Raw genomic sequence first — 19,738 nt, forward strand, 5'->3', positions numbered from 1 at the left:
AATTTTCTTAAATTGTCTACCTGTCCATAATGTAGGTTTTTTATGTCGATAAATCCCCTTCCTCCTTCCTTTCTGCTTAATGTGAATCTTTCTGTTGCTGAATGTATGTGATTTATTCTATATTTGTGGCATTGTGATTGTGTAAGTGTATTGAGTGCTTCTAGGTCTGTGTTACTCCACTTCACTACTCCAAATGAGTAGGTCAATATTGGTATAGCGTAAGTGTTTATAGCTTTTGTCTTGTTTCTTGCTGTCAATTCTGTTTTCAGTATTTTTGTTAGTCTTTGTCTATATTTTTCTTTTAGTTCTTCTTTAATATTTGTATTATCTATTCCTATTTTTTGTCTGTATCCTAGATATTTATAGGCATATGTTTTTTCCATCGCTTCTATGCAGTTGCTGTTGTTATCCAATATGTAATCTTCTTTTTTAGTGTGTTTTCCCTTGACTATGCTATTTTTCTTACATTTGTCTGTTCCAAAAGCCATATTTATATCATTGCTGAATACTTCTGTTATCTTTAGTAATTGGTTGAGTTGTTGATTTGTTGCTTCCAGTAGTTTTAGATCATCCATGTATAGCAAATGTGTGATTTTGTGTGGGTATGTTCCAGTAATATTGTATCCATAATTTGTATTATTTAGCATGTTGGATAGTGGGTTCAGAGCAAGGCAGAACCAGAAAGGACTTAATGAGTCTCCTTGATATATTCCACGCTTAATCTGTATTGGTTATGATGTGATATTATTTGAATTTGTTTGGATATTAAGTGTGGTTTTCCAATTTTTCATTACTATGTTTAGGAACTGTATCAATTTAGGATCTACTTTGTATATTTCCAATATTTGTAGTAACCATGAGTGGGGTACACTATCAAAAGCTGTTTGGTAATCAATGTATGCATAGTGTAGCGACCTTTGTTTACTTTTAGCTTAATATGTCACCTCTGCATCTATTATCAGTTGCTCTTCACATCCTCGTGCTCCTTTGCAACAGCCTTTTTGTTCTTCATTTATAATTTTGTTCTGTGTTGTATGTGTCATTAATTTCTGTGTAATGACTGAAGTAAATATTTTGTATATTGTTGGTAGGCATGTTATGGGGCGATATTTAGCTGGGTTTGCTGTGTCTGCTTGATCTTTAGGTTTCAGATAAGTTATTCCATGTGTAAGTGTATCAGGGAATGTGTATGGGTCTGCAATGTAACTGTTAAATAATTTAGTTAGATGTGAATGTGTTGAGGTGAATTTCTTTAGCCAGAAATTTGCTATTTTATCTTTTCCAGGGCTTTCCAATTGTGAGTAGAATTAATTGCTTGGGTGACTTCATGTTGCAAAATTATCACTTCAGGCATTTGTGGTATCATCTTGTATGTGTCTGTTTCTGCTTGTATCCACCGTGCACGCCTGTTATTTTGTACCGGGTTTGACCATATGCTGCTCCAGAAGTGTTCCATGTCTGTTATGTTTGGTGGATTGTCTATTTTAATGTGTGTGTTATCTATTGTCTGGTAAAATTTCTTTTGGTTTGTGTTGAATGTTTGGTTTTGTTTCCTTCTATTTTCACCTTTTTTGTATCTTCTAAGTCGTTTGGCCAATGCTTGTAATTTCTGCTTCTTTTCATATAATTGCTCTATCAATTATTATTATTATTATTATTATTATTATTATTATTATTATTATTGGCGAAGATAGTAACTGTTCTCAAAAGAACAGATACCATTGATGACCATGCAGCTTCTCTAGAATAAATGATAATTAATTGAAACCCTCAGCGCTATTCGTGTGTGTCCTCAGTGGCTCAGATGGATAGTGTGTCTGCCATGTAAGCAGGAGATCCCGGGTTTGAGTCCCAGTCGGGGCACACATTTTCAGCTGTCCCCATTGAGGTATATCAACAACACCTGTCGGCAGCTGAGGATTTCAATTATCATTTAGTATTACTAGTAGTAGTGGTGGTGGTGGTGGTGGTGGTGGTGGTGGTGGTGATCAAGTGTGATCTCCTTACAAGTAACTGGCATATATAATAAGACAAAAAAGATTCCATATTAAAGAACAAAACAGAATGCGGATCATAAAAGCATTAATAGTTACTTCATTATCTTGTATCTTGGTCTGCTACATTATAAGCTCTGCAGAGGAATAAATTGGATGAATTGTATGATAAATACAAAAAATCATTCAATGTGTTGAAGGAAATTAAAAATCGAGAATTCCTAGAATTTTCACTGAAGAAAAATGAGAGAAAGAAAAATGGAACAGAGACCATAGGAAAGGAATGAAAGGCGATGGTGTCTGATAAAATTTTGCCTGGATCACAATTTAATAACTTGCTAATAGTTTTCATGATCATCTCCGTTGTTTTTTATGCGGGTCTGTAGTTGAAAAGAATTTTTTTTTTGGAAACATCAAAAATAAAAAAAATGTAACTAAATAAACATAAAATAATGAAATGTAATTATGAAGCTACTAGTTTCAGAAAATCTGCTAACACTGTAAGAATCATGAAAGGTGGCTGCACATAGAGAAGTGGCCTGATGCCACCAGATGATTTCAGGCAGATTATTTGATGGGAAGATGGATTCGTAAACAAAGTTCTAAACTGCAAAGATACTTCCAGGAGCAGACGTGGACTCCGATAATAGCTTATTAGCTACGAATAGGGACAGAAAAATTTCATTTAAACAATAACGCAGTGAAAAATGTGAAATTGGTGATTTTTGAAGAAATGTGATAGAAAATAGCAAATTCCCCTGGTCCCGAATTGTAACGTGAGGATTCCATTGGTAGCTGATAGCTATTTAATTTTGAAATTAAGTATGGACTTCATCAGGGCTGATTGTGGCCTTTAAACTAATTTAAAGGAACAGTTCATTTCCTGCCTTAAGAAATCAGACCAGAGGTGTTTTGTATCAAAATACTTGTCTCGCTCTAGATTGATGTGCAGGAGGCAGAAGACTTATCTGACGAGCTGACTCAGAGAAAACTATTATTCTTTTTGTGTTTTGATCATGATCTCAGTAACTTAAAGACTGCGTACTCTTGAAAAATGCTTAGAATTATACTCGCTTAATTTATACTTACTGCACAAGCACACATTTTGATACAGTCCAAGCCAGCCAGGGATTAATCAGTTTTCACTTACCTCCTTTAACAGCCTCGAAGAATTGCTAAAGTCTTTCACCTTGTCTACAGTAAAAGGTACCATTGAGTAACAATAATTTTGTACACTGATTTCTTCACTTGAATGGTTATTATAAGATAATGAATGAGACAATTCCTATCTGACCAAACTCTTTTCAATGCTAAAAAAGTAAAGACACTAGAGTTTGACAAAACAAGATCAACCTTCGATATGTACTGTTTATCTACAGAGATAATATTATTCCATCTTGTATTGTTAATGTATACTAGATATTATAGTGTATACAGACAAATTTTGTAATATGCTAATATAAAATGTTAATATAAAACCACCAGGTACAGCATGTTATTTTTGCCAGCACTTAAATCAACATTGCGACTGCTGGGTTTGCTTGTCAGCAAATTGCAGCACAGGATGTGACCTCAAACAAATAAATGTCACATATTGAACATACACAAAATACTTCGAAGTTCAAATTTGGACTCTTGAAAAACAACTACTGTGCAGCATGAATACAATGGGAATGGTAAATGTCAGAGAGTAATACACAGATAGAACAGTGGGAAGCAAAGCTGTACCTTGGCATACCTTGAACGAGAAGGAGAGTAAAGGTGCTGAGTTACCAAAAATGGTACAAAAGTTGCAGGTACAAAAGTTGCAGGTACAAAAGTTGCAGGTACAAAAGTTGCAGGTACAAAAGTTGCAGGTACAAAAGTTGCAGGTACAAAAGTTGCAGGTACAGAACTGTAGCTGTCAATCATGCTTACAGCCCTATATGAAGGAACTATTTCAACACAGTGAGTGACAGTGGATACATGAAAAAATTTATCTCCTTGAGAATAATCGTAGCTGGTAATGTAACCATATTCAGTGCTGGACACACAAACTGAATCTGATTGTTGATGTTTCTCAAAAGAACCTTATAGGTTTACCATCACAATAATCAATTCAAAGAGTATTTTTCAAGAAAACAGGAAGAACAAACATTTGTATTTGCAGTCTCTGAAAGGAAACAGAGGTGCAAAGGCTTTTTCCAGTGTTAATAAGCTGGAACTTGTGGCTATCCGCAGCCACTTTTATGGCAGAATATTTTGAGGAAATAATTGAACTCTTCCACAGTGATAAAATCCGGAAGCTGCCTACGCAGGCTGAAGTATGTCATATCGCTGCTGGGTTATGAAATGAACTGCATTGTTGTGGAGGCCACATTCATTAAAGAACAGGACAGTGATATTAATGACTTGCTTTCCTAAAGATTTTGAGATACCTCTCTTCAAATGAACTTAATTCAAAGTTAAAACACCTTGAAGAACGTTTCAGTATTGTGGGCAAAGGAATTTTTACTTCTGGAAACAAATATTTTTAAAAAGATCAGGGTAAGTATTTCTTGCAAAAGTTAGAGTGCTTGAAGTGCACTAGGGTCATATCTTCAGACAAGATTGTCGACTCTCATAGCCAGATCCAAACAAATCAATCAGTCTTCAAAGCCTGAGATTAATGCTTGAGCTTAAGGACATTAAGCTTAAACTTCATTAACTTAGACATGGTAAGGATCTTGCAGTATGTACCTGAAATGTCTAGTCTCAGTAGTGCAGATACTCAGAAGGGGGCTAAATCTCTTCAGAATTTTGCTGGAAAGTGCATGTCCATGCAATTAGGAAAAGTTCACATGGTCACATGCCTATAGGCAACAGGAGTTGATAGTCAGAAATTTGCAGTAATGGCTTTGAAGGCTGTTCGGATTCAGTATTAATGAAGAAGTCAGTGAGGAGATAATTCTAACTAAAGTGTAATGTTACATTGGCAGCACTGTCTCTTGGAATGTAATTTACAAATCATGATAATCCTGTCCAATGTGTTTGGCTGAAAACTTACTTACCTTAAAGTGTTGTTGTTGTTGTTGTTGTTGATGTGGTCTTCAGTCCAGGGACTGGTTTGATGCAGGTCTCCATGCTACTCTATCCTGTGCAAGCTTCTTCATCTCCGAGTAACTACCGCACCGTACATCCTTCTCAATCTGTTTAGTGCATTCATCTCTTGGTCTCTCTCTATGATTTTTACGCTCTGCGCTTCCCTCCAATACTTAATTGGTGATCCCTTGATGCCTCAGAACATGGCCTACCAACTGATCCCTTCTTCTAGTCAGGTTGTGCCACAAACTCCACTTCTCCCCGATTCTATTCAATACCTCCTCATTAGTTATGTGATCTACCCATCTAATCTTCAGCATTCTTCTGTAGCACCACATTTTGAATGCTTTGATTCTTTCCTTGTCTAAACTATTTATCGCCCATGTTTCACTTCCATACATGGCTACACTCCATACAAATACTTTCAGAAACAACTTCCTGACACTTAAATCAATACACGATGTTAACAAATTTCTCTTCTTAAGAAATGCTTTCCTTGCCATTGCCAGTGTACAGTTTATACCCCTCTACTTCGACCATCATCATTTATTTTGCTTCACAAATAGCAAAACTCCTTTACTACTTTAAGTGTCTCATTTCCTTATCTAATTTCCTCAGCATCACCTGATATAATTTGACTACATTCCGTTATCCTCATTTTGCTTTTGTTGATATTCATCATATATCCTCCTTTCAAGACACTGTCCATTCCGTTAAACTGCTGTTCCAGGTCCTTAGCTGTCTCTTACAGAATTAGCGTCGTCAGCAAACCTCGAAGTTTTTATTTCTCCTTCTTGGATTTTAATTTGTACTCCAAACGTTTCTTTTGTTCCCTTTACTGCTCGCTCAATTTAAAGATTGAATAACATTGGAGATGGGCTACAACCCTGTCTCACTCCCTTCTCAACCACTGCTTCCCTTTCATGTCCCTCAACTCTTATCACTGCCATTTGGTTTCTGTACAAATTGTAAATAGCCTTTCGCTCCCTGTATTTGACCCGTGCACCTTCAGAATTTGAAAGAGAGTATTCTAGTAAACATTGTCAAAAGCCTTCTCTAAGTCTACAAATGCTAGAAATGTAGGTTTGCCTTTCCTTAATCTATCTTCTAAGATAAGTCATAGGGTCAGTATTGCGTCACGTGTTCCAACATTTCAACGGAATCCAAACTGATCTTTCCCGAGATCAGCTTCTACTAGTTTTCCATTTGTGTGTAAAGTATTGGTGTTACTTTTCTTTAAATATAAAAAAATAATGTATGCTGCTTCCCCCTTTTTTTCCAAGCCAGTGTAATGTAAATAAATGTGGTGCGCATAGTGTAATAAATATAATGTCAATGACACATATAGTTTCATTTCAACGCAAGACTGAAAAAAATGATTAATTAGGACAAAAATAAATAACCAGAAAGAGAAGCAAACTGGCAGTAAATAACAACAAAATCTATAAAAATATTGCCAAAATCTTCTGTAAAATAAAATGATTTTTTAGTCTCTAATTATGAATCCATACATATAATAAGTGTTTGTGTGTGTTCATGCGTGTTCGTGTTCCACATCTGTTAAACCACTGGACCAATTTCAACCAAACTTGGAATTCATATCCCTCACTGTCGGGCTACCATTGCTTTGAGAGTAAGAAACAACTGCCTATCATAGCTCAGGAGCTATGACGTCATAAACACTGAGATGCGTGATAAAATGTTGCATCATGTATGAAATTTTGATACATTTATTCTTTACTGCTAAGACACCACTACAGTTAAGTCAACTGAGGAAATTTTTGACACCTAACAGTGCTTTTGACAGTTTTCACCTGCGAAGTGTAAACAGCTGTAGGTGAAAACAATAGACATCTATATAGTTACGAAGCGACATTGCCCTAAAGATGTTTACAAAATTACATTGTAGATACATAAAGCGCTGCAACCAGCATAAAGAAACAGTCCAGTATAATTTCACATGGAGTATACTACAGCAATATATACAAGATTTTGTTTTTAATGAAAAATGAGCAAAATAAATACCCTGACCTACTGGATTTGTCAGATAGTTGTAGACTGAAATGAAGGAAATTGCAGGAAGTTGAAAATTAGGGAGATGGGACTTGGATGAGATCAAACAACCAGAGACAGACATTGCCCAACAGCAGTAGGTTATGGAAATATTATAGATGAATTAGTAAGTTTGAGAGATGATTTGGTGAAGGAAGAAGAGGAACGACTAGGCTAATAAACTAGATACATAGAAGTCCTTGCAAGAGCCATAGAAGTCCTTGAGTAACACATGACATTTTAAATATATCTGAGGAAAGGACAAGCAACAAATTAAACATAAGGGAATACAAATGTCTATAAAAGGAGATGGACAAATTGCAGAATGGCAAAGCAAGAATAACTGGAGGACAAATACAAACTGTTAAAGCACACATCCATGGGAAAGATAGATACCATGTTCAGGAAATTGAAGAACTCTTTCAAGAAAAAGGATCAGCTGTAGGAAACATACAGAACTCAGTTGATGAGCCTACAGTATACTAAGATGGAAGGCTGAAAGGCAAGAGGAATATATAGATGGGCTGTATCAAGGAAAGAAACTTGATAATGTTCTTACAGAAAGAGACGGAGGGATAATAAGATGAGAGGAACACTAATGCAAGAATTTGACAGAGCTCTGGAAGACTTGTGAAAACCAGGTACCTGGAGTGGAGACATTCATCTGAATTTATTAAGGTGCTTGGGAGAACCATCTATGGCAATACTGTTCCATCTGGTATGCAGGACATAGGAGACACATGAAACACCGTCAAATTTCAGTAAGAATGTAGTAGACACAAATGGAAGGCAATTACTGACTAAAGTATTACTGAACCATCAGTTTAATAAGGCTTGGTTGTGAAATACTAACATGAAACATCAACATAAGGATGGAATGGCTGGTAGAAACCAACAGGAGTAAGAATGGTTTGGGTTCCAGAGTAATGTTAGCACACGCAAAGCAATATTGGACTGTCAAACTTATCTTACAGAATGTTTATGCTGCAGCCTTGTTGCTCGCTCATCACGGGTATGGTACAATGATGATAAAACAAACCTCACTGAGTCACTGCCAAAACGACGTGTGCCAGGGGATGATATCGAGGTGGTTTGTGTTTTCAAGCAGTGACAATCACTGTATGTCCTGAAATTTGAACTGTGATCAGCGTGACTAGGCCCCTCTAGAAGTGCCTTGTTAAAAGCACTGCTCATTGTTTAAGCAGTTTCTCGAACACAATACATTTGTATCCATATTTTGCAAATTGTTGTGAAGTACATGGCAGATTACTCTATTGTTCCATGTATTCAGGGTTCCTTCCCATTACATTCAGGTATTGAGCATGGACAAAATGATTGCTTCAATATCTCTGTGTAAGTGGTAATTAGTTTAACCTTGGTGATATTAGTAAGACATGTAGGGGACTGTAGTATATGCCTTGACTGATACTGGTTCTAGAAGCTTTCTAAATAGGCTTTCGCGAGATAGTTGGTATCTATCATTGGGCATCTAACACGTGAGAATTTTTAGCATTTCCATGAATCTTGTGGACCAAAGACAAACAAAATGTTTGTACTGACCTCATTTGTATTTGGTATGGATCCCATACAGTTGAGCAATTTTCTATAATGGGTCACCTAAGTCTTTTGGACTAAAGTAGACTGACTGGACTTTCTCAGTATCATAACAATGAAACTATTGTACACAGACAGTAGTGCTAGCTGTGTGTATCATGTGTTTTTAAGTAAAACACTAGAATGCAAATCTGCTTGTGGTAGATCTACCACATGACATGGATTTGGGTAAAAAGTGACGAAATTTTAGTTCATAGTAGTTTGTGTAAAGTGACCAACTTGTGTTTGCTGGGTCTCGGTAGCTGCTATTCTGTTGCCTGATATCTTCCTGTAATTTGGCAAAATGCAACAATGCATTAGTTCCACAGTTTTTGAAACACGTATTGTGATGATCAACATGAATATTATAGTTTATATAGCATATTCACCACATTCCACCATAAAAGGCTTGACAAAGGTAACATATTTCTTTCACACTTTTTCTGTACAGTTCTGATGAAAATACATGTTGATAGATCCATTTTTATACACATTGTACATAAAAGTAGTTCAATTTTTCATTACCAATGGGCTGAATAACATTAACAGAATAATTGAAATTGAAAATTTCACCTTTTTATGCCTGTGGTTGATTTACTGGTTGGTGACAACATGGAATTGTTCATATGTGGATAGCTAATGATGGCTTACTTGATGATTACAATATAACCGCTACTGTTCAGCAGCTCCAAAGTAGTTTACAAAATCATTTACTCATAGAAGCTATCGAGTTGTTTGCTGGGTGCCTACTTTGACATTGAGCACTCATCTGTTGATTACTGTGTAGTGACTGACTTACGTATTGTCATGTACAATTGTTTGTAGAAGTTCTTACAAAATTATAATTCAGATCTGTAATTATATTTTGATTTATCATGAGAAGGGCTAAATTAACAGTTGTGGAATTACAAGCAGTAGTAATTTGGAATGCATAAATAGAAAATTGACAAAGGTATATGGACTATACTGTGTATGCTGCCTAGAGCATTCACAATTCCCACCTAAAATAAGGAATTTTCTGGAAAGAACAATTAGTAGACTATTGTGCCAGTGCAAGTGGGCGTTATTGTAATCGGAAAAATTAGAGCCAGAAAACTATGTACCTGAATTTTGGGAATAATGTCCAGTAGAAGTAGAACATTCAGGAAGATGAAAACTGTAGTCGTGAATAACATGAAATATCATATTTTTAGAAAACATAAAATGTTTCCTGAAAGGAAGAATATAAATGCTCTTGGATGAGGTACATTGCTTCACTCACTCCAAATTTTATCTACATGTGTTTGTACTGATGCTCAAATTATGGATATTTACTCTAAATTATTTTTATTTAAACCAATTTGGCTATAAGCACCAGCAGTTGTCAAATTATCTTGGGAATAAAACTAAGATTCTCCACTTCAATAATAAAGTAGTAGTTAATTTGTGGAAGAATCATATAGTTAACATATTAATTTTCTATTGGAGGACAGCTAAAATTGCTGGAACTTAATAAAATCTCAGTATAAGATAGTTTGAGGGTCTACAAAATTTGTGCCTGAACAAACTCCATTGCTTGCAATAACTTACAAAGGAGTTGAACACACAAAAGTTGGCGGTAATTAAAACTCATGGTTAACAGTGCAACAAATAAACATCTAACAAAAACTCTGCATGACAGAGATATTTATATATTATTTTGAATATATAGAAGTTTAAATCTATGCACACCACTAACCATCAAAACTAATTCCTTATTTATTTTTGAATAATACATTTCTTTCACTTTGAACTTACTTGAATTCTGAATTGTAAATGACATTTGTGTATTTCAGGTAGTTGAGAGCCGTGAAGCAAAGGGAGGCCAAGGGGACTGTAATGAAGATCAAGATGATGATGTTATAAAAGTTTCACATCTTAATATGGTTGATCTCGCAGGCTCAGAACGGTCAGACCAGACAGGCAGTAAATTTGGCAGTGATCGCTTTCGTGAAGGCTGCCATATCAATCTTTCATTATTCACTTTAAGTCAAGTGATATCACAGCTGAGCGACGGGAAAAAACACATCAGTTTTCGAGATAGTAAGCTGACACGCATACTGGAGCCAGCTCTGGGAGGAAATGCTCTGACAGCCATCATCTGTAATGTTACGCCTACCTCAGTTGAAGAGACGAATTGCACTCTGAGGTCAGTTCACTACCTGTTTCTGTTCAGAACTGGTGGCTCTCTCAATTTCTTTTGTCCTTTTTCTTTTTTTCCTCATAATTATTATTTCTGTTAATGGGCAGCAGAGGCTATTAACAACAATTAAAATGTTAGATTTTTATTTTTATTTATTTATTTTTTGCTTAATTTACTGATTTCAAATTGTAGGATGATTGTCTTAGGGTTTGTCACCAGACAACTGGGAATCCCCAATGTTCTACCCGTTTGTTGCTAATTTGATATGTAGACCTTATGGCTCTCTCCTGTGGCAACCTATTCATATCAGAGTAGCACTTACACCTAATATTCTTCGTTATTTGTTACATGTATTCCAGTCTCTGTCTTCCTATGCAGTTTTTGCTCTGTGTCTCCTCCTAGCTCCACAGAAGTTATTCTCTGAAGTCTGTCCCTTCTTATAGGCAGTGTTTTCTACATATCCCTTTCTTGCAGATTTACCAGAGAACCTCATTTCTGATATCAGTCCACATAACTTTGTGTCCTTTTGAAACAGCACATTTCAAATGCTTCTATACTCTTCTTTCTCAGTTTTCCCCCAGTTCATAATTCACTTCTGTACAACTGTGTGCTCCAGAAGATTCTCAGAATTTTATTTTTCAATTAAGGACTATTTTGAATACTAGATGCCATTTAGCGAGGAATGATCACTGTGCTTGTGCTAATCTTTTTCTTGTGTTCATCATGTCTTACTTTGCTACCAGGGTAGCAGATTTCCTCTTGTTTGCTACGGTGCTCCCAACTCTGTTGTTGAGCTTATTACTAATCTTATTTCTGCTTCTCATCAGTTACTTTTGTCTTTCTTCAGTTTACTACCAACCCATACTCTATGCTAAATAGACTGCTATTTTCCTAACCCGGCTTCCAAGTTTTATCTTCAACAACTTTTTCAAACTCTTGATACTGGATCCCCAGTGTCTTCCAAACTGACACACTATTCTGCTTCTATGACATCAGCAGTTACTGCCCTGTGATATTAACCTTTTTGACATTAAAATTATGTACTGATACATGGAGGGGGGGGGGGGGGGGGGTTGACCAGTATCATAAATTGGCAATGACAACCTAATTTTTGTTAATACAAATCTTTAAATACCTGATATTTAACAAGTGCAGATACAAATAAAAGAATTAGCATTACAGCAAGGCTCACGAGGCATTTAAATATCCAGAAAATGTTGTCTTGATGAAAGTACACATAGAAAGTTACATCAACAAAAATACTCAAGGTTCAAAAATATAATATGGATAAACACAAAATTTACTCATCAAGTGGTGTTAGAAGAAAACACAAAAGCTTTGAGTCATTGACCCATTCTTCCGAAGTGGTCAAAAGGAAAGGAAGAGGGATGAAGGAAAATGACTGAAGTTTAGGAAATGGGAAGAGTTACACAGAACCATGGGTCAGAGGAGATTTGATGGATGGAATGAGAAAAAAGACTGATTGTTGGTACCCGTACTTAAAAAATTTGGAATCCTGGCAACATGGAAAATAGAGTAATAAACAAGACGGAGATCAATGAAAACACATTATGAAAGAACGAAGGATGACAAAAAGCTAAGTGCATTATACACGTTAGAAAGATTAGTGGCCAGAGAAAAATGGGTCAGAAAGTAGATGGGGGTGAAGAAAACCAATAGTTACTGAAAATAAATACTGAGAGCACAGAAATTAATGTAAATTTAGGCCATGTGGGTGGCAAGAACCAAGCACATATTGTAAAGCCACTTCCCACATGCGAAGTTCTGAGAAACTGGTGTCTGGAGGGAGAATGTATGGTTTAACAGGCACAGAGGTCACAACTGTCATGTGGGAGAGTGTGCTCTGCAACAGGATATAATGTCCTGCCAGAAATCATCCTCTAACTCTGCCTATCTGTCCTTACTGATAACTTAGTGGACATCATAACATGTAGAAAGCCAAATAGTGTTTATGTAGCAGCTGGTACAAGGTATGCGTCATTTCACATGTGGCTCTCACCTGACTAATCTGTGACATATAAACATTGAGTGCCAATTTCCTCTCCATCAAATTTCTCTTTGATGAGGTGTGTTCAAAAGAAAAGGTACAAAACAACAGTGTGGATATAATTGCAGTCTTTAATTAAAAGTAATCACCAGGGGTCTGAGCAAAACTATCTCACTGTATCATGAGCCAAAGGATTCCCTGTTCACATAATCCCTGTGGTTGTGACAGGAACCAGTCCCCCATTGTGTCCTTTAGCTCTTCAAGAGTTGAAGTGCTTCCCTTCGAGATGGGTTCTCTTTGCAGACCAAACATAAAAAAGTCACAGGGTGATGCATCTGGGCTGTAGGATGGATGCTCAAGCTGCTCACACTCGAACTTTGCCATTACACTTTATGTGACCTTGGAGACATGGATGCACATTATCATGGAGTGGAATCACTCCCTCCATGGGCAGCCCAGGCCATTTACCCTTAATTGACGTGTGTAGGCTACAGAGTGTCTCATGGTACATGTTAATGTTAATGGTTTTTATGTGCTAGAGGAATTAGATGAGTTTCACACCGCGAACTTCAAAAAAAGGCGGTAAGCTTCAACTTTACTACCTGAGGGCACAGCTTTGAGTTTAAGTGGAGATGATAGCAATGCATATGTGTCCCTAGATGTCTTACTACATTATCTCAAAACGGTATACGCAAATTTCAACTGGTTTGGCTGTTAGAAAGTTTCATACCTTTTAATTTGCACACTCCTTATATAAAACCCTGCAGTTACCTGCGCCCCTTATGTTTCCTTGGAGGTACCATGCTCCAAGCTAACTTCAAAATGCAACAGCAGCCAGATTTCACCTCAAAAGTCTTCTCCTAAACTGTCTCAACAGTTATACTCCCATCCCTGTCCCACTAAAGCTTCCAAAACAGCCTCATTGTCAACCACCATTCTTCTCCTACAAATTGAGTTTGGCCAACCTTCTTAACATCCCCCAGCCTCCATCAGTATCTCCCAGAGCATTGGATACTCATGATCACAAGAACCAGCCACAACAGTACAGTGTTTTCAGTCCTAAACTTCCGTTAAAGATGCTGCTTTCCTTGAAGTCCTACTTTCCTTCACACACAATGTCAGCTGGAAGTATCACGTTGCAACCAAATCTCAAAATACGTACAACAACAAACCTAATATTGAACCCTGTCCTGAAGAGTTCAGACCATAATCTCAACTTTATCCACCACCACTACCTCAAAATAACCCCTTTCAAATTTTTCAAGAATTACTAGCTTCCAGTGTTGCTCCAGCACCATTTCTCAGGTCATGATTACATGACCCTAATCTGTCATCTGCAGAATTCCAGGCACTTTTTTCCCTAAAAACTGCTGACTCCCTTATCCTCCTGGCAGATGAGGGATCTATCACTGTTGTACTTAACAGATGGGAGTATGTTTGTGAGGGTCTATGCCAGCTTTCTGGCATTACTACGTACAGCATCTGCCATAAAGATCCTATCCCTGTCATACATACTTACCTACAGTCCCTCCTCTTCACAAGGACTAACACTTCAGTCCATAGAACTTATTGCTAGGCCCAAATCATGCGCTCCCATTTTTTACCTTCGTCATAAGGTCCACAAACCCAACCTTCCCATAGTTGCTAGCCTCAAAGTACCCACTGAATGTGTGTCTGCATTGGTTGACAACACCTGCAAACTTAAATTACAAAGACTCTCCTCCTATATGAAAGATGCCAGCCTATATTAAAGATGCAAATCACTCCCTAATGTGTCTGAAATCTGTGCCTGTCCTGCTTTCACCACACATGTAGCTTGTCACCATTGATGCCACCTCTCTCTATACTAATATTACCCATTTACGTGGTCTGTCTGATGCTGAATATTACCTCAGCCAGTGCCCACCTGATTCCAAACCTATAACACCCTTCCTGATCACCTTAGTCAATATTTTACTTAACAATTCGAAGGGGCTTTCCCAGGATCCATAAGCCTTCAGCCTCTTGTTTGGTTTAGATACATTGATTACATTTTTGCCATATAGGCTCATGGTGAGGCTGAACTGTTGAAATTTTTGGAATCTCGAGATACATTCTCCCAATTGAATTTCAGATGGTTCTACACCAGGTCACGTACCACTGTCCTTACTGTTGATCTTATCCTCACCAAGTGTCAGCTACGCACTTCTGCCCACATAAAACTTACAAAAAACAATTTGGACAATTGCCATCCTTACCATATCAAATATTGTCTGCCATGTGTAACCTTGGAATTTGAGGCAAACATTGCATTTGTTCAGATGCAGGTTCTTTACAGTAATACACCCCATTCTCGCCATAGTCTTCACTGTATATAATTATCCCACCAGCCTATCCCAAAAGCAGATTTCCTTACCTATCCCATTCAATCCTGGTACTGCCAATACCGCCACAAAACAACTTAGGAGTACACCTTGTGTTGTGTTACTCACAAGGAACCCCTTGAGTGTGAGGTCACAAAAGGCCAATGCTGTTTATGGCATTAGACGCACCACATATTCTCTACCATGCAACCAAAATATTGGCTGCTAACGGCAAAGGAGTTGGGACTGGAGTTATCCAATGATAAGCATAGTCTGAGGCTAAGGAACATAGTTGAACTGCTTAGTCGATAAGTAACTCACAACACTGCTACAGTGCTAGTGGTGTTGATACAAAGCAGAACAATTACATTGATAAACAAAGCAAACATTACATTATATCTACAGCAATAGTTGACAGTTCATCGGAAAGGAACCAAAGGAATTTTGCTGAGAGAGGAGTGGCAGATGAAATATTAGCATTTCTGAAGATGGGGCAGCGTAATGTGTGGCAAGCAAGAGTGGGAAAATGGCCATAAGAGAACTAAAACTAAAAGTATGATATGAGCACTGCTTTTGTTAAATAACTGGTCAAAATAACTTGCTTTTGCTTGATTTCTGGTCTGCGTGTCAGTCATTCTCCTTTAGAGCAAACTATCCCTCCTGAAAAGCGTGTGACATTGCAGTTCATACCACCTGGAACCACTGGACAAATTCAGTGTATGGATGTTTGTTTTTTCCTTTGCCTATAAAACATTTTACATTATCTGCAGCTATGCCTTAAAGGATAGTCAGTTTCATTGTATGCCCCATGACACTCTTTTGCATTCACTTGCATGCCATCAGATTCCATCAGTTCTTATCACGCTGGTACAGTAATATAATTCTGTATGCATTCTTTAAGGGTGGATACCTAGCTGAACATCCTGCCTGGTTTGTAACTCTCTAGGAGTTCGTCTTCGATCTTGATGGTATGAAGCTTTGTGATCACTGTGGCACACCATTTTTAATTCGGTATTCTTGGTGCAACTTAATGGTTTCTTTCAAAATTTTCTTAAATGTCATTGATATCCATTGTGTGAATTGTAATATATAGATCCCATAGAATGTTGATCTCTGCATCTCCCAGGCACTCATTTTCTGTCGCCCTCCTGATGCACATGGTGAATTAATAGCAACTAATATTTTTCCTGTCATTGTTAACACAACAATTCCAATGTAGCCCTACTAAAGATTGAACTTGTGAAATCGTGCTCAATGGGTTCCTTGTCAGTATTATCCTGTTCTTGAATTATTAATCAGTTACTTGAACAGGGTTCGGACTCCCTGAAGTCGTTCCCTGATATGAGGTCCATTCTTTCTGATATTTTACTCAGTCCACCTAGAATAGCTTCCTGCCCCCCCCCCCTCCCCCTCCTCCCTCTCCAATCTTCACAATATCCTGGTTAGACCCTATGCTCCTTCTGAACCAGTTTCCCTGCAATTTGGCTCCAATCAGACTTGCCTGATGCACTGTCATACACCATCTACACCAGCTCTGTAAATGGCAGAACCTATACTGCCCCCCCCCCCTCCCCCCCGCTCCTGTGGGTCCGGGGGTCTGAATAGGCCCAAGGTATTCCTGCCTGCCATAGGAGGTGACTAAAGGGAGTCTCACACCTTTTGGCCTTTGTGATGGTCCCCTGTAGGGTTTGACCTTCATTTTTCAAAATTTTGCTGACAAGCGAGCCAATTGGGGAAGGGCGCCTTACATGGTGCATGGTGTCCATTGTGTATTGAGATCTTTTGCTCCCTTTCTCATCATGGTATTCCAGTCTCACTCATTATCCACCTCTTGAGCGAGGACACCTTCCTGGGCGTGTTTCCTCCACCGATTATGCAGTGTCGTTTTCTGCACCAATGATGACCATGGAATTCTTTGCACCTCATATCCAGCATGATAGCCAGTCTGTTGTGGTGGGGCTGCCATGTACCCTTTTGGTTGTAGCACCATGACTACATAGGGATCACTCTGCTGATGCCTGCACCTTTAACTCCCCAAGTATGCCAAGGAGTAGATGCCCGTCACCCTGGGGCATCGGGACTCCTGGCAATGGCCATCCTGCCATGTGGCATTTGCTGTGGTTGGGTGGTGACCATGGGGAGGGCCTCTGGTCGGATTGGGTGGCAATCAGGGCACGATGATGTGTGATGAAGCGTACCACGTCATCACTTGCTGGAGATCAAACGCCAGCAGTCTATAAGTGTTCTAAGTCTCAGTACAAGGCGAGGAAGTATGATCCTAAATCAATTCCGTCCGTGGCCACACCATGGGAGGAATGCCAGGCGAAGGAAGGCAGTGAACCTTATTCACCCTGGTACCTCGTATGTACGAGAGCTGACTGGGACTCCTTTGTCTCGATGAAGCTTCAGTTTTTTGTAGAGCATTTAGAGGACAAGTTTGGGGAGGTGGAGGGCTTGTCCAAAATGCGGTCAGGGTCAGTCTCTGCCTAGTCACGGGCATCACTCGCTTGTGACAAGGTGGGGGTTGTTTCCGTTACCGTCACGCCTCATAAGAGCTTAAATATGGTCTAGGGTATTATATTCCACAGGGACCTTCTTTTGCTGTCTGACGACAAACTGCGCGCCAACTTAGAGCGACGAGGACTTCATTTCATCCAGTGCGTCCATTGGGGTCCGAGGGTTAATCAGGTTGCCGCTGGTGTCTTCATCTTGGCCTTTGAGAATGACACATTATCCGAGAAGGTCAAGGTGATGGTCTACCACTGTGATGTCAAGTCATATATCCCTCCCCCAATGCGGTGCTTTAAGTGCTGGAAGTTCGGCCAAATGTCTTTCCGCTGTATTTCCAATATCCGGCCTCCCATCTGTGTCAACTGCAGAGAGCATCATTCCCCTTGCTCATCAGACTGCAGGATTTTACAGTGAGAAAGGAAAATCATGGAACAGAAGACCCTGGACTGACTGACCTACACTGAAGCCAAGAGGAAATTGGAGCAACTACATTCTGTGCTTGTGACCTCCTCTTATGCCGCTGCTACGAGAACAGTTATAGCCCCATCAGTTCCATGAGTTCCAGTCGGCTCTCAGAGCTGTAAGACTACACCTGCCCCCTTGATGGTGGGAGGGGGTGGGGTGGGGGGGGGGGGGGCACTTCCCTCCCTGTAGCTCCCACACCACCTACCTCGGGAGCACTGTGCCCTCAACCATTGGGGACACCAGACCCCACTTCTCAGCTGGAGAAACGTAAGTGTCTTCTGGCTCCTCTCCCTAGGAAGGGGCCCCTTGGGTCACTCCCTTCCCAGGTTTCTGCTAGTGGTAAAGATGACACCCGCCTGTGGCTGAAGTGCCCAAGAGCAGCTGGTCGTAGGGCTTCCCGATCATCCTCAGTCCCGGAGACTGAATCAGTGAAGACCTCCCAGCCAGAGAAATCCAAGGATCAGCAAGACAAATCCAGAAAGAAGACCTCCAAGACCGAGGGAATTAGGGTGGCTACCACACCACCGCTGCCTACAAGCTCTGTGTCTGAGGATGAGGTAAAGATTCTGGCATCTGCTGAGGACCTAGATCTCGCCACACCCTCAGACACAATGGATATAGCCTGTTCAGGAAATAAGTCAGTTGCAGCAGGTGATCCTGAGGCATAGACTACCTCATTGAGTGTTTCATGCCTTCCCAGTATCACGATCAGGTCATCCTCCAGCGGAATTGCGGCAGTTTTTTTTCCACCACCTGGCTGAGCTATGGCAACTGTTAAGCTTTACACCTATTTCTGCATTGCCCTCCAGGAAACCTGGTTCCCGGCAGGCTACAGGGGATACTACAAGAACCATAGCGAATATAATAGAGTGTCACGTGCAGTTTACATTTATGTCCTGAACTCGATATGTAGTGAACCTGTGCTCCATCAAACTCCTCTTGAAGCTGTGGCTGTCAGGATATGGACAACACAGGAAATAATTGTCTGCAACATATATCTCCCTCCAGATGGTGCAGTACCTCTCAATGTATTGGCTGCACTGAGTGATCGACTCCCTAAACCTTTCCTACTTTTGGGAGATTTTAATGCCCATAACACCTTGTGAAGTAGCACCAAGCATACTGGCCATGGCAGAGATGTCGAAAATTTACTGTCCCAACTCAACCTCTGCCTCTTAAATACTGGGGCCGCCACACATTTCAGTGTGGCTCATGTTAGTTACTCGGCCATCTATCCACTAGAGAGCACATGATGACCTGTGTGGTAGTGTTCACTTCCCCATCTTCTTGTCACTCCCCCGGCGTCATGCACTTGGATGCCTACCCAGATGGGCATTAAACAAGGTGAACTGGGAAACTTTCACCTCTTCCGTCACCATTGAATCTCCCCCATGTGCCCCCAGGGGGTCCACATCTCTTTAGTGGATAGGTGCATGGTGAGCTAGTGCAGTTCTCCTTCCTTTCCGGGCTGCCCTCCCCCATCCCTCCTCATCCCCAATCCTCCTCCCCCCCCCCCCCCCCCCCCAAACTCACCTTCACACCCCCTCCTCTT

The 19,738-nt window shown here is 39.5% G+C and overlaps 1 protein-coding gene across 1 annotated transcript in view; it reads left to right on the top strand.

Moving 5' to 3' along the window:
* Positions 1–19,738, top strand: part of LOC126484423 (uncharacterized) — a 251,771-nt gene that overhangs the window by 64,847 nt on the left and 167,186 nt on the right. The window contains exon 6 of the mRNA XM_050107937.1: positions 10,514–10,866. Within this exon, the coding sequence (XP_049963894.1) occupies positions 10,514–10,866 (353 nt within the window). The remainder of the gene's footprint in view (positions 1–10,513; positions 10,867–19,738) is intronic.

The sequence above is a fragment of the Schistocerca serialis genome, chromosome 6 (assembly GCF_023864345.2).
Source record: "Schistocerca serialis cubense isolate TAMUIC-IGC-003099 chromosome 6, iqSchSeri2.2, whole genome shotgun sequence".
NCBI lineage: Eukaryota > Metazoa > Arthropoda > Insecta > Orthoptera > Acrididae > Schistocerca > Schistocerca serialis.